General features: G+C 37.2%; 1 protein-coding gene across 1 annotated transcript in view; it reads left to right on the top strand.

The window, feature by feature from the left end:
- The window catches only part of CASC5 (cancer susceptibility candidate 5), an 80,375-nt gene that overhangs the window by 43,887 nt on the left and 17,144 nt on the right, over positions 1–19,344 (top strand). The window contains exons 14-19 of the mRNA XM_006831900.1: positions 10,692–10,807; positions 13,435–13,525; positions 14,811–14,927; positions 16,100–16,187; positions 18,473–18,550; positions 18,686–18,725. Coding sequence (XP_006831963.1) covers positions 10,692–10,807; positions 13,435–13,525; positions 14,811–14,927; positions 16,100–16,187; positions 18,473–18,550; positions 18,686–18,725 — 530 coding nt within the window. The remainder of the gene's footprint in view (positions 1–10,691; positions 10,808–13,434; positions 13,526–14,810; positions 14,928–16,099; positions 16,188–18,472; positions 18,551–18,685; positions 18,726–19,344) is intronic.

Below are 19,344 nucleotides of genomic sequence, written 5' to 3'. Positions count from 1 at the left end.
TCCATAGGTGTATGCCAAGTTCATCAAATTGTATCAGATTATTCTTTTTTCCCCACTTCTGTCTTCTTCTGGTTGAGCTCTAATCATCCAGTCATTGAAGCCAGGTCAAGTGGGTATTATCTGCAAGTGTGGGTGTACTTGTGCATGTGCCCTCTCGTCTTATCAGCTGGATGCTTTATTCTCCACTCTAGTCATCTGTGGCTATGTCGCTGACTTTGAGTCCAAGAGTCCCCTGGACTTGCCACCTAGGCAACCAGGTCTCCATTCAGGTGCACAGGAGTCTATTGAGCGTTGTAGGGCTCAGCTCACATAAAGCTAAAACATTCTTGTTATGTTGTTGTTAAGTGCCGTCAAATCAGTTACAACTCAGGGATTCTGTATAGGATTTCCAAGGAGCAACTGGTAAGTTTGAACTGCAGATCTTATGGTTCATAGTCCAGGGCTGATCCTACAGCACCATACCAGGAGTCTTTGCTTCTTTGAAATTAAGAAACACACTTCTAGATAACCTTGGATCAAAGAGTAAATAAAAACTATTTAGAATGCAAAGAAAAAGAGAACATTTGATACTAAAATTTTTACTTAACAGGAAATTAAAAACCTTGGATATCTATTTTTATAGAAGTTGTCATTGTTGTTGAGGTTCATCAAGTCAGTTCTGACTCTTAGCGATGCTATCTAGTGTTTCCAAGGATTAGCTGGTAGATTTGAACCACAGCCTTGTAGTTAGCAGCCCAGTGCTTAACTTACAGCACCACAGCAGGACTTCTTACTATAGAAGAGCATGTAAAGAAATTTTTTAATAATCACTTTTAAAAATCAGGAAATGAACAGTAAATAAAATACACAAAATGCATAGGGAGACAAAATTAACAAAGGCAAAAGATAAACTTGTGAAATAGAAAACAAAAATTAACAGAAAGGATAAATTTTTAAAGTTAGTACAAGAGAAATTAAATATATTTTTTAAATTCATCAGTTGACAAAATATAAGGCCTAGATGATTTTTAATTTTTTTTTTTTAGTTTTGCCAAAACATTTATTTTGATATCATAAATGCAGGTCACACACCAAAGGTGACTCCTCTTCTGAATAATAGATGGCTCACATCAGATCACAAACTGGGAGGTGTTACATGTTTGTGTTGTTGTGTGCTATTGAGTTGGTTCCAAGCCATAGCAAACCAGTATAGGGTTTCCAATAGTAATTTAGGGTTTGAACTGCAAACTGGTTAGCGGTTTGGTGTTTATCCTACAGTGTAATACCAGCGGCTGCCAAAGCACTGAGAATTAGAGCCTAGTCAAGTTTACACATAACATTCACCATCAAGGAGTTTAACGCTAACCTCTAGATGGCCTACTGTAATTCTGGAAATACAACTCCTACTTGACTTATATAATAAAAATTTAATGAAAGTTTATATTGTAACTATTTATATCTTAATATGACATCTCATATTTGTTTAGATAGAACTTTTTAAAATTTTATTTATTTTCATATAAAATATACTTTTATATTTAATACTATTTTATTTTATCCCCAGTTCACTGTGGATTAACTAAGTAATTAAAATTTTTAATTTTATTGAATGTTTTGATCATGTTCTTATTAGCTGCTATAGATGAACCCTGAAATCTCAGTGTCTTAACCATTGGTAAGTGTATTTCTTAAGCACATAAATTCCCTAAGGCAGTGGAGAGAGGTTGTAAACTTTTTTTCGTGGAATATTCAGGAACATAGCTTGTGGTGTCATTGCCAGCTGTAATACATGGCTTCTGGGTGGCAGATGGGGCAGAGAGGATGTGGAGAATTACATTGGACGGTTTTTTGTGGAGGGTGGGTGCCCAGGAGTGGGTATTCTGTACACTACTTTTGCTGTCCATATTTCCTAGCACTCAATTACAAGAGGCCTAGATAATTTTTGGTTGTTGTTAGGTGTCATGGAGTCAGTTTCTACTCATAGTGACCCTGTATGTAACAGAACAAAACACTGTCCTATCCTGTGCTGTCCTTAAAATTGTTATACTTGAGTCCATCTCTGCTGCCACAGTGTCAGTCCATCTTGTTGGGGATCTTCCTTTTTTTCACTGACTCTTCCAATTTATATGGAAGGACAAGCATAATGTCCTTCTCCAGCAACTGGTTCCTCCTGATAATATGTCCAAAGTATGAGAGACAAAAGTACCACCATCTTTGCTTCTAAAGAACATTCTGGTTATGCTTCTTCCAACACAGTTTCCAGTTTTCTGGCAGTCCATGGTACTTTCAGTCTTTTCCAGTGCCATCAATTCATTGGTTCTTCTGCAGTCTTCCTTATTCATTGTTCAACTTTCATATGCATCTGAGGCAGTTGAAAATACCATGTGCTGAGTCAGATGTACCTTAGTCCTCAAACTGATAATTTTTTTTTATTCTTAAACACTATAAAGAGGTCTTAAGCAGCAAATTTGCCTAGTGTAGTGCCATTTGATTTCTTGACGGCTACACCCATGAGCATTTGGTTGTGGATCTAAGTAAAATGAAATCTTTGACAGCTTGAATCTTTACCATTTATCATGATTCTATTTATTGGTCTTGTTTTGAGTATTTTTGTTTTATTTACATTGAGGTACAGTCCATACTATGATCTTTGATCTTTATCTGTAAATATATTAAGTCCTTTTTGCTTTCAGCAAGGAAAGTTGTATCATCTACATATTGAAGGTTGTTAATGAGTGTTCTCTAATACTGGTCCACACTCTTCTTCATATAATTCAGCTTCTCAGATTATTTGATCAGCATACAGATTGAATAAGTATGTTGAAAGGGTAAAACTGTGGCACACACCTTTCCTGATTTTTAAACCATTCAGTATCACCTTGTTTTGTTCAAATGACTGCCTCTTGGTCTATATATAGATTCCTCATGAACACATTCAAGTGTTTTGGAATACACATTCTTCGCAATGTTATTCATTGCTTGTAATTCATAGTTTGTCATAACATAGTCAAAAGTCTTTGCATAGTGAATAATGCACAATAATCACCTTCCTGGTATTCTCTTCTTTTAGCTAAAATCCATCTGCAAGGATCCATGTCCTCTTCTGAATCCAGCTAGATTTTCTGGCAGTACCTTGTCAGTGTACTGTTGCATCCATTTTTGTTTTTTTTTTCAATGTTTTATTGTGAATTATGTGATAGTTTATAGGGGAGAACATTAGTTTTACATTCATCCTATCATATATCGTTTCATTGCCATGGTTACAGTCCCCTCCATGCATCATCAACCAACCAAAGGGTATACACTACAAGCTTGCCCCCCTGGTCCTCAGCACACAGCCCCTCTCCCTCTCTGGAACTAAGGTATCCAGCCGCTCTATCTCTCCACATCATCGTCTCTGCCTCCAACTCTGGCATCACTGCTTCTCTGGGTAGGGTCCCGCTCTCCGCTCTTCTCCCTTGATGGTCCCAGGGACCTCTGCTTCTAGACTGCAAAGTTAATCACTCCCTCTTTGCTACAAAACGTCTACCTTTACATTTGCAACTCTCACAATCAGTCCTGATAACAATTATTCACTATTGTATCACAAGAGACCTATCCCCATCTCCTTTCATCAGCCCTGCCTAGACAGATTGGATACTACTCACTGGAGATTCTACCTTCCTCCACACCCTCTGGATCTAGGTTCCCTCTTGAAAGCTTATAAGCCAGTCACTTCTTGGCCTTTGTAGCCCCCTATTTTGGGTAGCCAATGTCCAAGTTGCCCATCCCTGTCTACTCTGTGTATTGGAGGGGGGTGGGGTGGGAATGATCCTTACTGTAAGGATTTGTTCCCTCTTTTGAACTACTGCATCCATAGGTGTATGTCAAGTTCATCACATTGCTTCAGATTACTCTTTTTTTCCTCTTCTTTCTTCTTTTAGTTGAGCTCTGATCATCCAGTCATTGAAGCCAGGTCAAGTGGGTATTATCTGCAAGTGTTGTGGGTGTTCTTGTGCATATGCCCTCTCTTCTTAACAGCTTGACACTTCACTCTCCACTTTAGTCCTATGTCACTGACTTTGGGACCAAAAGTCCCCAGGTCTTCTCACACTAATGGCCAACCAGGTCTCCACCCAGGTTCATAGGAGTCTATTGAATGTTGTAGGGCTTAGCTTGCAGCCTCATACCTGTTTTTCCCTCACTTCCCCTTGTCAATGGCGATTGTGGTCACCCATCAGAGTGTGTATTCCCATAGAGTCTTAGTCTTGGAAGGGGGTTTACTCTGAGGGGACCCAACCGCTTGCCTTGATATCTCCTAGGCGGGCAACTTGCTTGTTCTTGTAGTAATTGGTTGGTCTGCCTCTCTTGTTTTGTGTTTTTCCTGTCAGTCTTTCTTTCAAGAGATATCTTCTGTTCTTCTAGCCACTCCAGGCTTATGTGCCTGTCCTCTCAGGGGGAAATTTCCCACTTCTGAAGATTCTGGATGCTGTTCAGGATTCCACCTATAGTCTTATGTATTGCAGAGGCTCTGCAGGCAGCCTCCTTCACTGGTCATATTGTATCCCCATTTTAGGTATTCCAGTCAGTTATAGGCAGAAGACGGACTTATAAGCTTTCTATGGTGTTATTTCTGGCTTTTCCTTTCTCTCCCCTTCCAGTGTCTATTTTATAATGTAATGCAAGGAATACCAAGATTCAGTAGACAGCCAAGCATCTTAACATTATTTCCCCATTTTCCCCTATTCCAACCATGTCTCAATCCATGTACCCCCATCCCTGTTATTCCCAGATTGTGTATACATTATTATTTACCTCTGTCCCACTTAGCCCATGCGAACCTGCCTACTTGTTCTTCCCTCTGCTTTGTTCTTCCATTCCCCCTCCCCTTTTGTATATTGCCCCCCTTCCCAGCACCCTAACTATCCTGTGTCTATTCCCTGCCCTGTGCTGTACCTTTCCGTCCCTCCCCTCACCCCACCCCCAACATTCCAGTAATCAGCAAAGAATCTCCCCACCCCCTTTTAGTATGGGTTCTTTTTCTTAGTCTTTTACAGTAGTGGTCCTATGTAGTATTTCTCTTTTTGTGACTAATTTCACTCAACATAATGCCCTCAAGGTTAATCCATGTTAACTGGTGGTTTGCAGCTTCCTTGTTATACTTCAAGGTAGCATAATATTCCATTGTGTGTATATGCCACAATTTGTTTATCCATTTTTCAGTTGATGAGCACTTTGGCTGTCTCCATCTCTTTGCTATTGTAAATAGTGCTGCTGTGAACATTGGTGTGCATATATCTTCTCGTGTTGTGGCTCGTATTTCTTGTGGGTAAATACCAAGTGGAGGAATTGCTGGATCATATTGTATTTCTATTTCCAACCTTCTGAGGAAGCGCCATATTGCTTTCCAGAGATATTGGACCATTTTGCAGTCCCACCAGCAGTGCAGGAGTGTCCCAGTCTCTCCACATCCCCGCCAGCATTTATGGCCCTCAACTTTTTTGGTCTTTCCTTTTATTGCTGGTATGAGATGATATCTCATTGTTGTTTTGATTTGCATCTCTCTAATGGCTGTGCAGGGTCGCTATGGGTCGGAACCAACTCGATGGCACTTAACAACAACAACAATGGCTAGTGATCGTGAACATTTCTTCATATGTTTGTTGGCTGCCTGGATCTCCTTGGTGAAGTGTCTGTTCATGTCCTGTGCCCATTTCTTAATTGGGTTATTAATCTTATTTTTGTAGATGTATAGTATTTTCCTATATATTTTAGAAATGAGTCCTTTATCTGATATGTAGTTGCAAAAGATTTTTTCTTGTCTGTGGGTTCCCTTTTTACTCTTTTGGTGAAGTCTTTTGATGCACACAAGTTTTTAATTTTTATTATGTCCCACTTATCTGTTTTGTCTATTTTTGTTTGTGTAGTTTTCAAAATGTGTAGTAGTCTGTATATGCCCTGAATTAGCACCCTCTCATTTGTCCCCTATTTTTTCATTGATGATCTTCATCATTTTGGGATTCATATTTAGATTTTTAATCCATGTTGAGTTCATTTTTGTATAGGGTGTGAGACATATCTCATTTATTTCTGATCTAATCTTTATTATTTCTTTTCTTTTGGTGGCTGTAGGGTCTGTTCATCTCATTCTAATTGTAGATGCTGTGTTCATGTGTTAATTTTGGTTCGTTTTTCTTTCTGGATGTGTGCGTTTATTGTAATAAATTGTCCTCTCAGCACCACTTTCGCCGTGTCCCAAAGATTTTGGTATATTGTGTTTTCGTTCTCATTTGTTTCTGGGAACTTTGTAAATTCACATTTAATTTCTTCTATTAAACCTGCTTTTCATCAGAGTGTTATTCAGTTCCCATGTATTTGACTTTATGTCCTTGGTCTTCCTATTGTTGATTTCTAATTTGATAGCAGTGTAGCCTTAGAAGATGCTTTGTAGTATTTTGATATTTGTAAATTTATGGAGATTTGTTTTGTGACCTAAGACATGGTCTATTCTGGAGAATGTTCCATGTGTTAGGAAATGTTTCTTCCAGAAGCTCTTCAACTATCTCCTCTGTGGGCTTGTGTGATTGTTCCTGTTCTGTAATGACAATAATTCTTAATGTTATTCCTCTTCATGTTATCCAACATGAATCTTAGGCCTTCTTCGGAATTTTTACTTCTTTTTTGTATTTGTTCTTCTATCTTAGTAGTGTTGAGAGATTTATCTTCTAGCTCACTAGTTCTAGCTTCTATCTCTTCAGTTCTATTCCTTTGCCCTTTCAATGTATTGTCCATTTCTGATATTCTATTATTAATCGTTTGGACCTCTTTCTGTAGGTTTTGAATTGTTTCCAATGCTCTATCTTACTTGATTGTTCCTGTAGCACTTTCATGACTTCTTCATTATTTTTCTCAACTGCATTGCATAGTGTTTTGATACCTTTTATAATCATTTTTAGGAATTCCTTTTCAGGCATTTCCAAAGCCTGCCCGTCTTCCAGTATGGATGTAGGTCTCCTTCCAGCTCATTTTCCTCAGTCACTTTATCTCGTTTCTGGACATGTGCAGATATGGTCGTCTGCTTCTGTTTTTTGGGCATCTTCAGGGGTTATCTGTGGCCTTAATACTTAGATGGGTGTGTATTTTGGTATTTTTTATGCTTTCTGAATGTCTCCAGGGAGATGTGATCAGGAAATGGGCTTCCCTTTTCAGTCTTCTTCCTGAGAAGTTTCAAGATACCACTGTTGGTCGTTTTGACGTAATTTGGGATTTAATTTTCGGCCTATGTCCTCTTTTGTCTGCTTGTCCCGCTCCACAATCTCCGTTCAGTCCTTTTTTCTAGTTGAAACAGTTCCCTTCCACATTCTTTTTTTTTAAAGGTTTTTATTGTGCATTGAGTGAAAGTTTATAGGAGATCATCAGTTTTACATTCAACAAATCACACACCTTGTTTCATTACAATGATTATAATCCTCTCCATGTACCATCAGTTAACAGTATTTCTCTCTATTTACTTTAGCTCTTTTTTTAAAAAAAAACAAAACACTCAGGCATATATAATAATTTACACCACCAAAGTGCACATTCTATAAGTCTGCCTTCTGGCCACCAGCTCTTAGTCTCTCTCTTTCCATGAATCTGGAGTCCCCAGCTGCTCCCTCTCTCCATGTCCCCATCTCTGCCTCCATTTCTCATATCGCTGCTTCTCTGGATAAGGTCTCACATTCCTCTTGTGCTCTTTTCCTTTGATGTTCCTGTTTCTGGACTGTAAGATTAACCATTCCCCTGTTTTTGTCACAATACTTCTACCTTTATAATTGTGACAGTTGCAATTGGTCATGATAACGATTACTCACTTTTGAATCATAAGAATCTTATCCTCATCTCTTTTAACCACACCCATCTAGACAAGATGAAAACTATTTAGTGGTGAGTCTTTCTTCCCTCCCACACTATTAAACTAAACTCCCTCTTGAAACTTTGTAAGGCAGTCACTTCATGCCTTTATCGCCCCCTCATTTTAGGTAGCCAATGTCTGTGTTGCCCATTCCTATCTACCGTGTGTACAGAGGGGATAGCATTGATACTTGATGTGAAGACTCCTTTCCTCTCTGGGTATCTAGAGTTACTACCTCCATGAGTATATAGGTCAAGTTCATCGAATTGTAGCAATTTACCTGTGTTTCCTTTATCAAAAATTGTTTTGTTCTTTTTCCTTTTTTCCTTCTTCCTCTAGTTGAGTTCTGAACATCAAGCCATTGAGGCTAGGTCAAGTAGGCACTGTCTGGAACTTTGGGTGTTCTTGTGTGCCTCCTCTTGCTCCATGTCAGCTGGATGCTTCACTCTTAGCTCTAGCCCTCTATGGCTATGTCCTTGTCCAAGGGCTCAAGTGTCTCTAGGTTTCACCACACTTTGGACCAACCAGCCCTTCCTCTTCTCTCTCATATCTCTGGAACGCCTTCCACATTCTTTTTTCTTTTAATGTTTTTTGTGGATTATGTGATATAGTTTACATGGGAAAACATTAGCTTTACATTCATCCTATCGTATATCGTTTCATTGCCATGATTACAATCCCCTCCATGCATCATCAAACAACCAAAGGGTATACCCCACAAGCCTGCCCCTCGGTCGTCAGCATGCAGCCCCTCTCCCCCTCTGGGTCTAGAGTCCCCAGTGGCTCCATCTCTCCACTTCCACATTCTTATGATATTTCTGCATCATTCAACATTTTATTTATAGAATCCTTCTACTGTTGCTCCAGGTGAATAGAAACAAATTGTTGTGCCTTGGATGGACACTTGAAAGCTTTGAGAACCCAGGAAACACTTAGTGAATAAGGAAGTAGAACAGAAGAACTAAACATGTTACTAGGCCATTAACGGGGATGCGCCATGAAACCATGAATCTAAACTTCCAAAGAAACAAATCCCATGAAGTACTTAGTTGGACATAAACAGGCTCAACAACTACTCTGTTTTTTGGTCATTGTAAATGTGTTTTTCACAAGGCACTGACCCTTGTGAAAAAAGAGTAAGGCTACATCAAACAGTAGACAGGCTTGTGAGAACAGTAGTATTATTAAGAAGGTACACACTCCTTAGAATATCAACTGTTTGAGATTAAAAGGGCAGCATTTACAAAAGGACAAAGTTCAGAAGAATTAGGTAAGAAGGAGGAATGGAAACTATGAACACAGAAAGGAAGTAGAATAAGTGATGCTACATTGTGGAGATTGCAATCAGTGACATGAAACAAAATGTGTTATGAATTGTTAAACGAAAAACTGATCTACTTTGTAAACCTTCACCCAATTCACAATAAAAAGTTAAAAACAAAACCAAAAGGATTGAGACTATAGACCTCCTTTCTTCCCAGGCCTTGCAGAGGTAGGTAGGGTCAGTGATAGTGACAAACTTAAGCTTTCATTTTAACATGTTCCTTTTGTATTATTTGTAAATTGATAGAGACTTAATTAGATTTAGTTTTTTTTTTTTCAAGTTTACTGTATGTTGTACTTTTACCAGACTCTAGATAATGTCTGGTGATGATGTATAGACAATCATTAATAATCATTAATTAGATCCACTAATTTATTATGGATTGTAAAGAGTTAGATATCCTAATTCTAGCTTTCCTTCCTTTATTATCTAAATACTTCTGTAAATAGGAATATAATTTCAATAAAAAAGTTTCGAATATTTGTTTCCTATCGAAAATGCCATTTTTCCGAGGATCTCTGATTTCTTTTAGTGAGAAAATATTTTTAAAAAAGAAAATATGAGTTCTTTTGTTGTCATTTCTTTTTGTGCCAGTGCATATAGCTTTTTAAATTTATAATTCTAGCCTTGAAAATACTTTTTAATAAAGAGAATCAACTTTCCATTATATTGCTTTTAGCATTTTTCTGTACTTTCTTAGCACATCCATTATAGAGTGTGTTCAGGAAAGAAAGATTGAAACCTCAATCAGGGGAGACTGGCTGGGAGCTAACATTTGCTGGATTACCGCAGCAGGCCCAAAAAATAAGTATCTTTTAAAAAATTTTAACAGACTGGTCAGTATTGTCCCTCCTTTTTAGATGAGGAGACCAAAACTCAAAACTAAGGGTTGTAAAATGACTAGTCAAAGTGCCACATTGACTGTGAATCGTGGACAGTTATGTGGTTTGTTTTGGATTGGATTTTGAAAGTAATATGAAAAAAGAGCAGACTTTATTTTTCTGACACTAAATCACGGTCATCAAAAATAGGATTAAAGCAATAAGACATGTTAAAAATACCAGATTTTCACTGCCATATTTTACAATGAAGAGCATGCCCAAAAAATGTTTTGAGTTCAGCATAGAGTAGAAGTAAGGATCAGAGCTAGAAAATGAGAATAGAAAAGATAATCAGGAAACTAGCATGCATTTTTTTTTCATGAAGATAATTCTTAGAAGGTTTGAACTTTTAAGGTACTGATTTTCTTAAAATAATACTCAGCCGTTATCTCTTTCAAATCTTATGTGAGTAGAACATCCACAGTTCTCCTAAATATCTGGGGGTTCGACTTTGAAGTCTGAAACTTGAATACAAATGCCTGCCATCTTGGAACTTACCAACTATGAGAATATTCATACTTTTGTTTGTAGATCTTTTAAAAATAGGCACTCTGAAATGTGTGCATTAGTTCTTGAACATAGTTTTGTCCTCAGAATGCAAATTTTGAGGGATTTGTTTGTTTATTTCTTTCAGTTTACTGTAAATACACCTCCTACTCCAGACGACCTGATGTTAAGTCAGTATGTTTACCGACCCAAGATACAGATTTATAAAGAAGATTGTGAGGTTCTTCGTCAAAAGATTGAGGAGTATGAAAAATTTTTTGTATTTTAATTTTTGTTGTTGGATGGGTGAATCGTCTTTGTGATAGGGTTTTAATTAGAATTATGTTAGCATAGGAAAGTTGATGGTGTTAATTGGTCATGTGATATGAGGAAAAGAATTTCAGCTTTGTAGTTAGTCAGATTGAAGCTTAAACTTAAAATATTAGCTGTGTAACCTTGGTTAGGATAAGCACTCAACCTCAAGGTCGCTTTGAACTGCAAGGTTAGTGGTTGAAACTCACCAGTTGCTCCTCATAAACCCTATACAGGGTCGTAATGGGTCAGAACCAACTCGACAGCACTTAACAACAACAATGGCACTATAGGATAATGCATTGGACTGCAAAGTTGGTTTGAAATACAAGATTAGTGGTTCAAACTTACCTGCTGCTCCTCGGGAACCCTATAAAGTATGGCTGTGAATCAGAATTGATTAAATGGTACTTAACAACCACAAAATTTGTAAATCAATATTCAGTATTTGCATATACTACAGCCTTGAATTATATTTTAAGAAAAACCATGTTCATTTATATAAGGAAATCAAGGGCAAATGTGATAAAATTACAAACCCAAAAGCAATCTTGATTTCAGGTACTTTATATATATAAATCACTAAATGATACTTCCTTTTGATGATGCTTTCTTTCAATTCATATCATAATCCAATAATAATTAATTTTGAGGGCCTACTTTTTGTTTGGAGTCCTGTTTTGGCATTGTAGGATAAGCACTGGACTGCTAACAGGGTTAGTGGTTCAAATCCACTAGATTCTCCATGGAAACCCTATATAGGGCCACAGGGAATCATAACTAACATAATGGCACTAACAACATTTTTTATAAGATAGTATAAGAACATTTTATATGCACTATTTCTACTGCTTATTTTTACCTGCTGAGTAGGTATTATTATTCCCACTTCATGCATAAGGAAGGAGTCCTGGTGGTATAGTGGGTTATGTGTTGGGCTGCTAACTAACTGTAAGGTCAGAAGGTCAAATCCACCAGAGGAGGCTCACAGGAGAGAGGAGACTTTTTGCTCCAGTAAAGATCTACAGTCTTGGAAACCCTACATAGGGTTGCTATGAATCAGAATAGACTTGATGGAAGTGGGCACAGATAAGGAAATTAATGTTAAATTATATTACTCAAGGGTGGTGGTGGTTGTTTTTAAGTGCCATTGAGTCAATTTCAACTCACAGTCAGTTTCAGCTCTGGTTTGTGGTTCAAACTGGCCTTGCATTCCAGTGCTTATCCTACAGCGCCACACCATTGTTGTTAAGTGCCATCAAGTCAATTCCGCCCCATAGCGACCCTGTATAAGGTTTCCAAGGAGCAGCTGGTGAGTTTGAACCACTGACCTTGCAGTTCAAACAACATTGCAGTCTGACACATTAGCCCACAGTGCCACACCATTAGGTACATCTAAATTTTTGCCATTAAATCTAGATTTACAATCTAAGATTGTATTTGTATCATACTAGGACTTTCCAATTAAATTGGAACCAGTCTAGCAAATGTTGTTGTTAAATGCTGTCAGCCAGTTCCAATTCATAACGACCCTGTATAATGTTTCCGAGGAGCAGCTGGTGGGTTTGAACTGTAGTTCAAAGTCTAATGCTGATCCTGTAATGCCACACCAGGAGTTCAATCTAGCAAATAGAAAAGGAATAAAATAACCTTGAAGAATTATGTCTTTTAAAAACTAGAAACTTAGGAATCTGTTAAAATACAGTATTTCAGATTTGTCTGATTCTGATTTGTTGATTCAGTAAACGTTTATTGAGCACTTACTATGTATCAAATATTGTACTAACTCCTGGGATTTATCACTGAAAAAGAATTCAAGGTCTCTGTTCTCATATTGTTTGAAACCATTTGGTATCTCAGAATTTGTCTGAAGTTGTTTTACTTTGAATGAATTGGGATCTTGTGCACAATAAGCAGTATGTTGTAGATTTGCTCTGCTGTTTAATTTTGCACCTATATACATATGCTTATAATATATTCTTCTAGCTCTGATAGAAATTTGTTTCCTCAGCTTACTAAAATAGTAGCTTTGCTAATTTTATTATTTTTTCTGTAAAGTACACAGAATAGTATACTTTGGATTGGATTGGGAGCTTTTATTTAAAATAACAGCTACAACTTCACAGCAGTTACAAATTGACAAGCATTAAGAATTCTTCATTAGCAATATGTTGGAACAAGTTTGCTTTGCAGGAACATGTTGATACACTGAGATGAGAGTTCTATTTGTAAGGGAAGTTTTTTTGATTCATGACATTCTTGAATTTCCCTACAAGTGTTGGGAAATAATCAAACTGGCTATTATTTTTGAGTGAATTCCCCTTTTTAGGTAGGAAAGAATTGTTAAGTGCTGTCAAATCGGTTCTGACTCATAGTGACCCTAGGGTTTCCGAGGAGTAGTTGGTGGGTTTGAATTGCTGACTTTGTGGTTCACAATCTAGTGCTGATCCTGCAGTGCCGTATACCAGGAGTCCAAGGAAAGAATTAGGAAGGATTAAATTAAGTATGCCTGTTGATTTTAGCTAGTTCATTAAAGCTGACTTCTAAACCCTATGCTAATTGACTTATCTATGTTTTAGATTAAAGCTCTCTGCATTGAACCAAGATAAGCTGCTGACTGATGTAAATAAGAACCTATGGGAAAAAATGAGATACTGCTCAGATGAGGAGGTACTTTATTCTCGTTTTCTGAATGTGAATCAGTGCAGGCATTTTGAATAACATGGTGAAGTAATTTTTACTATGATAATTAGTAGCAAAGTATTTAACTTGTGTTTTTTTCAAGTGTAATATGTTAATCAGAACCAATTGCCATCAAGTCAGTTCTAACCCACGGTGACCCATGTGACTCGGAATGGAACTGCTGTGCTGCATAGGGTTTTCAGTGGCTGATTTTGCACAAGTAGATTACTAGGCCTTGCTTGTAAGGTGCCTTTTGGTGGACACAAACTTTCATTTTGCCGCAGAGCACATTAACCATTTACATGATCAGACCTCTACAAGGTCGTGTTTAATTAAACACAATTAATTCATACAGAGTTTAATTCATATTAATTACTCAATTGGAGTCCTAGTGTGGCACCGTGGGCTGATACTCTGGACTGCAGTCATTTGAACTATAAGGTCGGTGGTTCAAGCTCACCAGCCACTCCTTGGGAGCCCTATACAGGGTCTGAACTGACTTGATGGCACTTAACAATTATTCATAAGGAGCACTGGTGGCACAGTGGTTAAAGCACTTGTATGCTAACCATAAGGTTCGCAGTTTGAACCACCAGCTATTCCGTGAGAGAAAGATATGGCAATCTTCTTCTTACAAATTTAAAGCCTTGGAAACCATACTAGGCAATTCTACTCTGCCTTCAAGGGTCCCTTTAGGTCTGAATCAACTCAACAGTGGTGGGTAAATTATTAATATGTAATCTTTCCAAACCTGAGATGATCAACGTAATATGTGAAATATGTTTGAAGTTTATATCGAGTTTTCTCCTTCCTAATTTAATTTATTTATTTAATTTTATATGTACCCTAATAAACTAACAGGATTTGATTGACTCAGTTTGTCATTTTTTCCCCGTCATTTTGTAATATAAAAGCAGGAATCAAGACTGAAATCTTTGATTCTATTTTCAAACAATTAAACAGAATTAAATTTGCATATGAGAGGTTCCCTGCTTTTGGAATCTGCATGTTGTTGTGAAGTGCCTGCAGTGGGGTCCGACCATAGCAACCATGTATAGGGTTTCCAAGGAGTAGCTGGTGAGCTTGAACCGCCGACCTTGCAATTCAAATGCTTTGTAGCCTGGCGCATGAACCTGCAGTGCCACATCAGAACTCCTTGGAATCTGCCTAGGATGGGCAAAGCCTATAATGTAGCAGCTGAGCCAGCTTTTCCGGACTATTTACCTTTTTTTACTTGTTTTGGTACAATGTACCCTTTAACTCTTGCTTACAGCTAAAGACCTTTGGAATTTACTTGAACAAAATAAAATCGCGTTTTACCAAGATAACTAAAGTCTTCACTCACCAAGGAAAAGTGGCACTCTACAGCAAGCTGGTGGAATCAGCTCAGGTAATCTGAGAAAGTTTACAGCATAGAAAAAAGCTATTAAAATGAATTAATTGTGATTGTGAACTATAAAGAATGAGGCATTTGAATGGGACTTGAATATAAACTTAAAATTGTCCATAAGAGGGTTATCAAAGTGGCAAACCCTGGAGTTTTGAATAATTGTTGTTATTGTTCAGTGCCGTCGAGTTAGTTCTGACTCATAGCGCCTATATAGGGTTTCTGAGGAGCAGCAGGTAGGTTTGAACTACTGACCTTGTGATTAGCAGCCCAGTGCTCTTCCTACAGCACAACACTAGGACTCCTTTTGAATAATTTTGTTGTTGTTTTTGAGTGCCGTTGAGTCAATTCCGACCCATAGCAACCCTGTACAGGGTTGCCAAGGAGTAGCTGGTGAGTTTGAACCGCCGACCTTGCAGTTCAAACAGCTTTGCAGTCTGGCGCATTAACCCACAACGCCACACCAGGACGCTTTTTGAATAATACTAGACTATAATTACTGATAAGGACTTCATGTTATACATTGTACGTATTGAGATGAAATATTGGGATTCTTGGTCTCCTATTAATGACTGTCCTTTTAAGAATGTTCTGTATGAAAGTATTTTAATTGGAAAATAAGCCTGGAAATGCTATAATTTAATATCCCCCTTTTGGAGAAATATAATAACTAATATATTAAAATCAAAAGTCAAAAATCTTGTTGTTTTTTTTAATGCTGTTGTTCTTTCTGACCAGCGTTTTCCCATATATATTTTTTCAAGTAATACATATTAATTTCTCATGGAGTCAGTATTCCATGGAACAAATATAAAAATGCTATAATAAAGGAAAGTACAAAAATTGTTATATTAATTTATTATATATCCTTTAAAAATTTTTAAGTCCAGATTTGAAGCTTTGACCTTCATCTTAAGACTTGTTTGTTCTATCATTTAGAACTAGCAATTTGAGCCATTTATATTTTATTTTGTTTTCAGAGACTTCATTTGACAATTGGAGTCCTGATTTGGCTCTGTAGAATAAGAACTGGACCAAAAGGTCAGTTTGAACCACAAGGTTGGTGGTTTAAACTCACCAGCCACTACTTGAAATCCCTATACAGGGTTGCTAAGAGTTGGAACCAGCTCAGGGGCACTTAACAAACAATTTGATAATCAATGTCTTGTGTTTAGAATGAGAGGAAGAAACTTCAGATAAGAATGCATAGAATGGACTGCATACTTAAGAAGATCAATAACTGTCTCACTAAGGTGGAAATTGGTAACGTATCTTGAATACTTCTAAAAGAAAATTTAATTTTATCTAAACTGTTTCCTATTGTAGAGATTTCTGGTTGAAATCTTGTATTAGCAGTTTAAGACATTAAATTGAGAGTGAATGAAAACTCCTTAACTATGGTGATCTTTTAACACAATCAACAAGAATTGCCAGACACAGTCAACAAGAATTGCCAAAAGTATCTTTGGAAAGTTCTTTTAAAACTAAACTATAATGTAGTGTTTTTAATATATGAACTTATGCTATCAGAAAATTGGCTGTTCTTTTGATTTGAGCTCTCAACAATCCTAATATACTAGTATTGCACTACTGAAACTGCTTTCAGAGATTACAAAATTCCGTATGAGCATCAAATTTAGTCTTTAGCCATATTGACCTCTTTCTTTCATTTGTCATTAATGTTTATTATTCCTGACATTTTCTTCTCCCTTAACCTCTATTTTATTGTACTATTTTGACCCTACTTTCTTCTGACTTTTTATTTCCTCTTTCTTACTAACCACTCGTGTGAGCATTAAGATTAGATTTCTAGTTGCCTAGTCAACCTTGCTGCATAATATCTTTAAGCACCTTAATACTAATGTGAAAATTGTATCCTTCCATCTCCAAAATAAGAAAACTCAGGTAACTCTGTGGACTAAACATTGGACTGCTAACTGCAAGATTGGTAGTTTAAACCCACCAGCCACTTCTTGGGAGAAATGTGAATTTGTCTGCTCCCATAAAGATTATAGTCCTGGATACCCTAAGAAGCAGTTCTACCCTTTCCTATGTAGGGTTGCTATGAGTTGGAATCAGCTCAATAGCAGTGGGATCTCCAAAATAAAACCATATTCTATTATATTCCTCATTTCTATGAATGGACTCACTATTGTACAATGTAAAAAGTTCAAAACATTTCATTGTCTTTAACTGCCTCTTACCAAGTCCTATCATATCTGCTTCTTGAGCATCTCTTGTATTCTTTCTCATTAATTCTGAGATATGCAATTTAAGTAACCAAATATCTTTCTACATTCTTACCTTCATTCTGTCTCCTTCCAGTTCAACCTACACATTGTTGCTAGTTTAATTACTATAAGGAATAGTTTTCATTGTTATTCCCACTGGGCAGAGTACATTTTTTATGTCTCTCCATTAATAAAGTCCATATTGAGCTTGGCATTTCTTTACAATCATATTCAAATCTTTCTTTCTTGCATGACATGCCACTACTTCCTTATCCACCATATAATCCAACCAAATTTTGTCATTCCTATGTAGTCCTACCACTTTGTCTTTGCTAATGTATTCCCCTTCTGTGTTCCACCAACAGGAGGTAGACTCTCTCTCTTTCAAGTCTTGTAGTTATTTTATTAATACTTCTTATAGTACCTAATGGAGTCCTGCTGTGGTACTGTAGGATAAGCACTGGATTGCTCACTGCAAGGTCAGTGGTTCAGAACCCTCTACTGGGTCGCTATGAGTTGAAACTGACTGGGTGGCATTAATAACAACAACACTGAAAAGTCCAACAGCTTTAACCTACTAGCTACTCCATGGGACAAACGTGACAATCTGCTTCTGGAAAGATTTGTTGTTGTTAAGTATCATCAAGTCGATTCCAACTCATAGCAACCTTGTATAGGGTTTCTGAGGAACAGCTGGTGAGTTTGAACTGCCAATCTTGTGGTTCAAACCAACCTTTCAGTTCAGCACATTATCCTGTAGTGCCACACCAGAAACATGCTCTTTACCTGACTGTGTGCAGAAAGCTGGGTCAGGCAGAGAGCTGGGTGGCAGGTACCGTGAAGCGATACAGAGAGAGTAGGATACATATCACAGTGCTGAGCATCCCAAGAGAAAAACAAGGAAGCAAGATAGTTACAGAAATGCTCACTTAACCTAGGGGAAAATTTAAAAAGTTCATGGAAAAATGGAAGTTTTCCACAAAATTTTTAAAGCCCCTTATCTATTTATATCTGATCCTACTTATTAGCCCATAGAAACCAGTGGGCTAGTTGTATGCATTTATATGTAAACAGCTTCCATCTTAAAATCATCCTTGAGAACATGTTAGTCGATATCACTGTATTAGTTCATAGGACACTGTCACAAGCCAAGTTTCTGTATAATACTATAGTGTTATAGATCAACACTTTATTGGTAATGAAAGGTGAAGTGAAATATTCAAGACAGTTCATTTTGGGACTGCCTATTCTTTTTACCTCTGGTTGTTGACGTCATTCTTGACTGAATTTTCTGAATGCATATTGTCTAACTTTTAGAAACGAAGTATTTTGAGGATGAAGAGAAAGACCCTCCTATGGAAGAATGGGATTCTAAAATGAGAGCTTCAAAGAAAGGTGACCAAATTATGTAATGAAAAAATATATAATTCTCTATGTGTGTATTTTGTATAAGATTAAGTCAGAATTTACAATGAAACATATTTTTGCGGCAACATCCTAATGTCATTTTGATTTGTAATCTTTTCAAAGAACTGGAACAGCTGAAAACTGAAGAAGAAGAGCTTCAAAGGTCAGTCTTCTGAGTGTTGGAATATGTAATGCTACATTCCACTAGGCAAATGAAGGCCACCTCCAGAGAGTGACCACGTTGGGGATATGAGTCTCGACTAAGACTGGCTGAGGGCTTCTGTTCCACTTTGAACTGGGCCCTAGGGGCCATCTTAGACAACAATATTTTAGAAAATATTAGAATCATTTATTGCTTATGGGAAATTAACCCAAGGGAAGTCCAGTATTTCTCAAGCTTGAACATCAGCATACTTTTAAAGAAAATAAATCTAGCATTAAACTGTTTTAAATACAAATAATGACAAAATCAATATAGTTCCAATTGATAACATTAATTTTACAGTTGATAATGTTTGACTGAAGTATGTTGATGGTAGCAAAATGACTACCAGAACATAGGTTCTATTTATTATTGTTATCATATCTGTTCCAACCCATAGTGACCCTAGTGTTTCCTAGGAGTGGCTGGTGAGTTTTAACCGCCAACCTTGCAGTTCAAACCAACCTTGCAATTTAGTTAGCTCTTTAGTTGTTGCTTTGTTAGCTGTAGCAAACTAAACAATAAAACCAAGTGCAGACACTGAAGTTATAGCATGTCTCAGTCTAAAGTGGGCATCCAT

The sequence above is a fragment of the Chrysochloris asiatica genome, unplaced genomic scaffold, assembly GCF_000296735.1.
Source record: "Chrysochloris asiatica unplaced genomic scaffold, ChrAsi1.0 scaffold00004, whole genome shotgun sequence".
In the NCBI taxonomy this organism is placed as follows: domain Eukaryota; kingdom Metazoa; phylum Chordata; class Mammalia; order Afrosoricida; family Chrysochloridae; genus Chrysochloris; species Chrysochloris asiatica.
The sequence above is the reverse complement of the archived record's forward strand: the minus strand, read 5'-3'. Positions and strand labels throughout refer to the sequence as shown.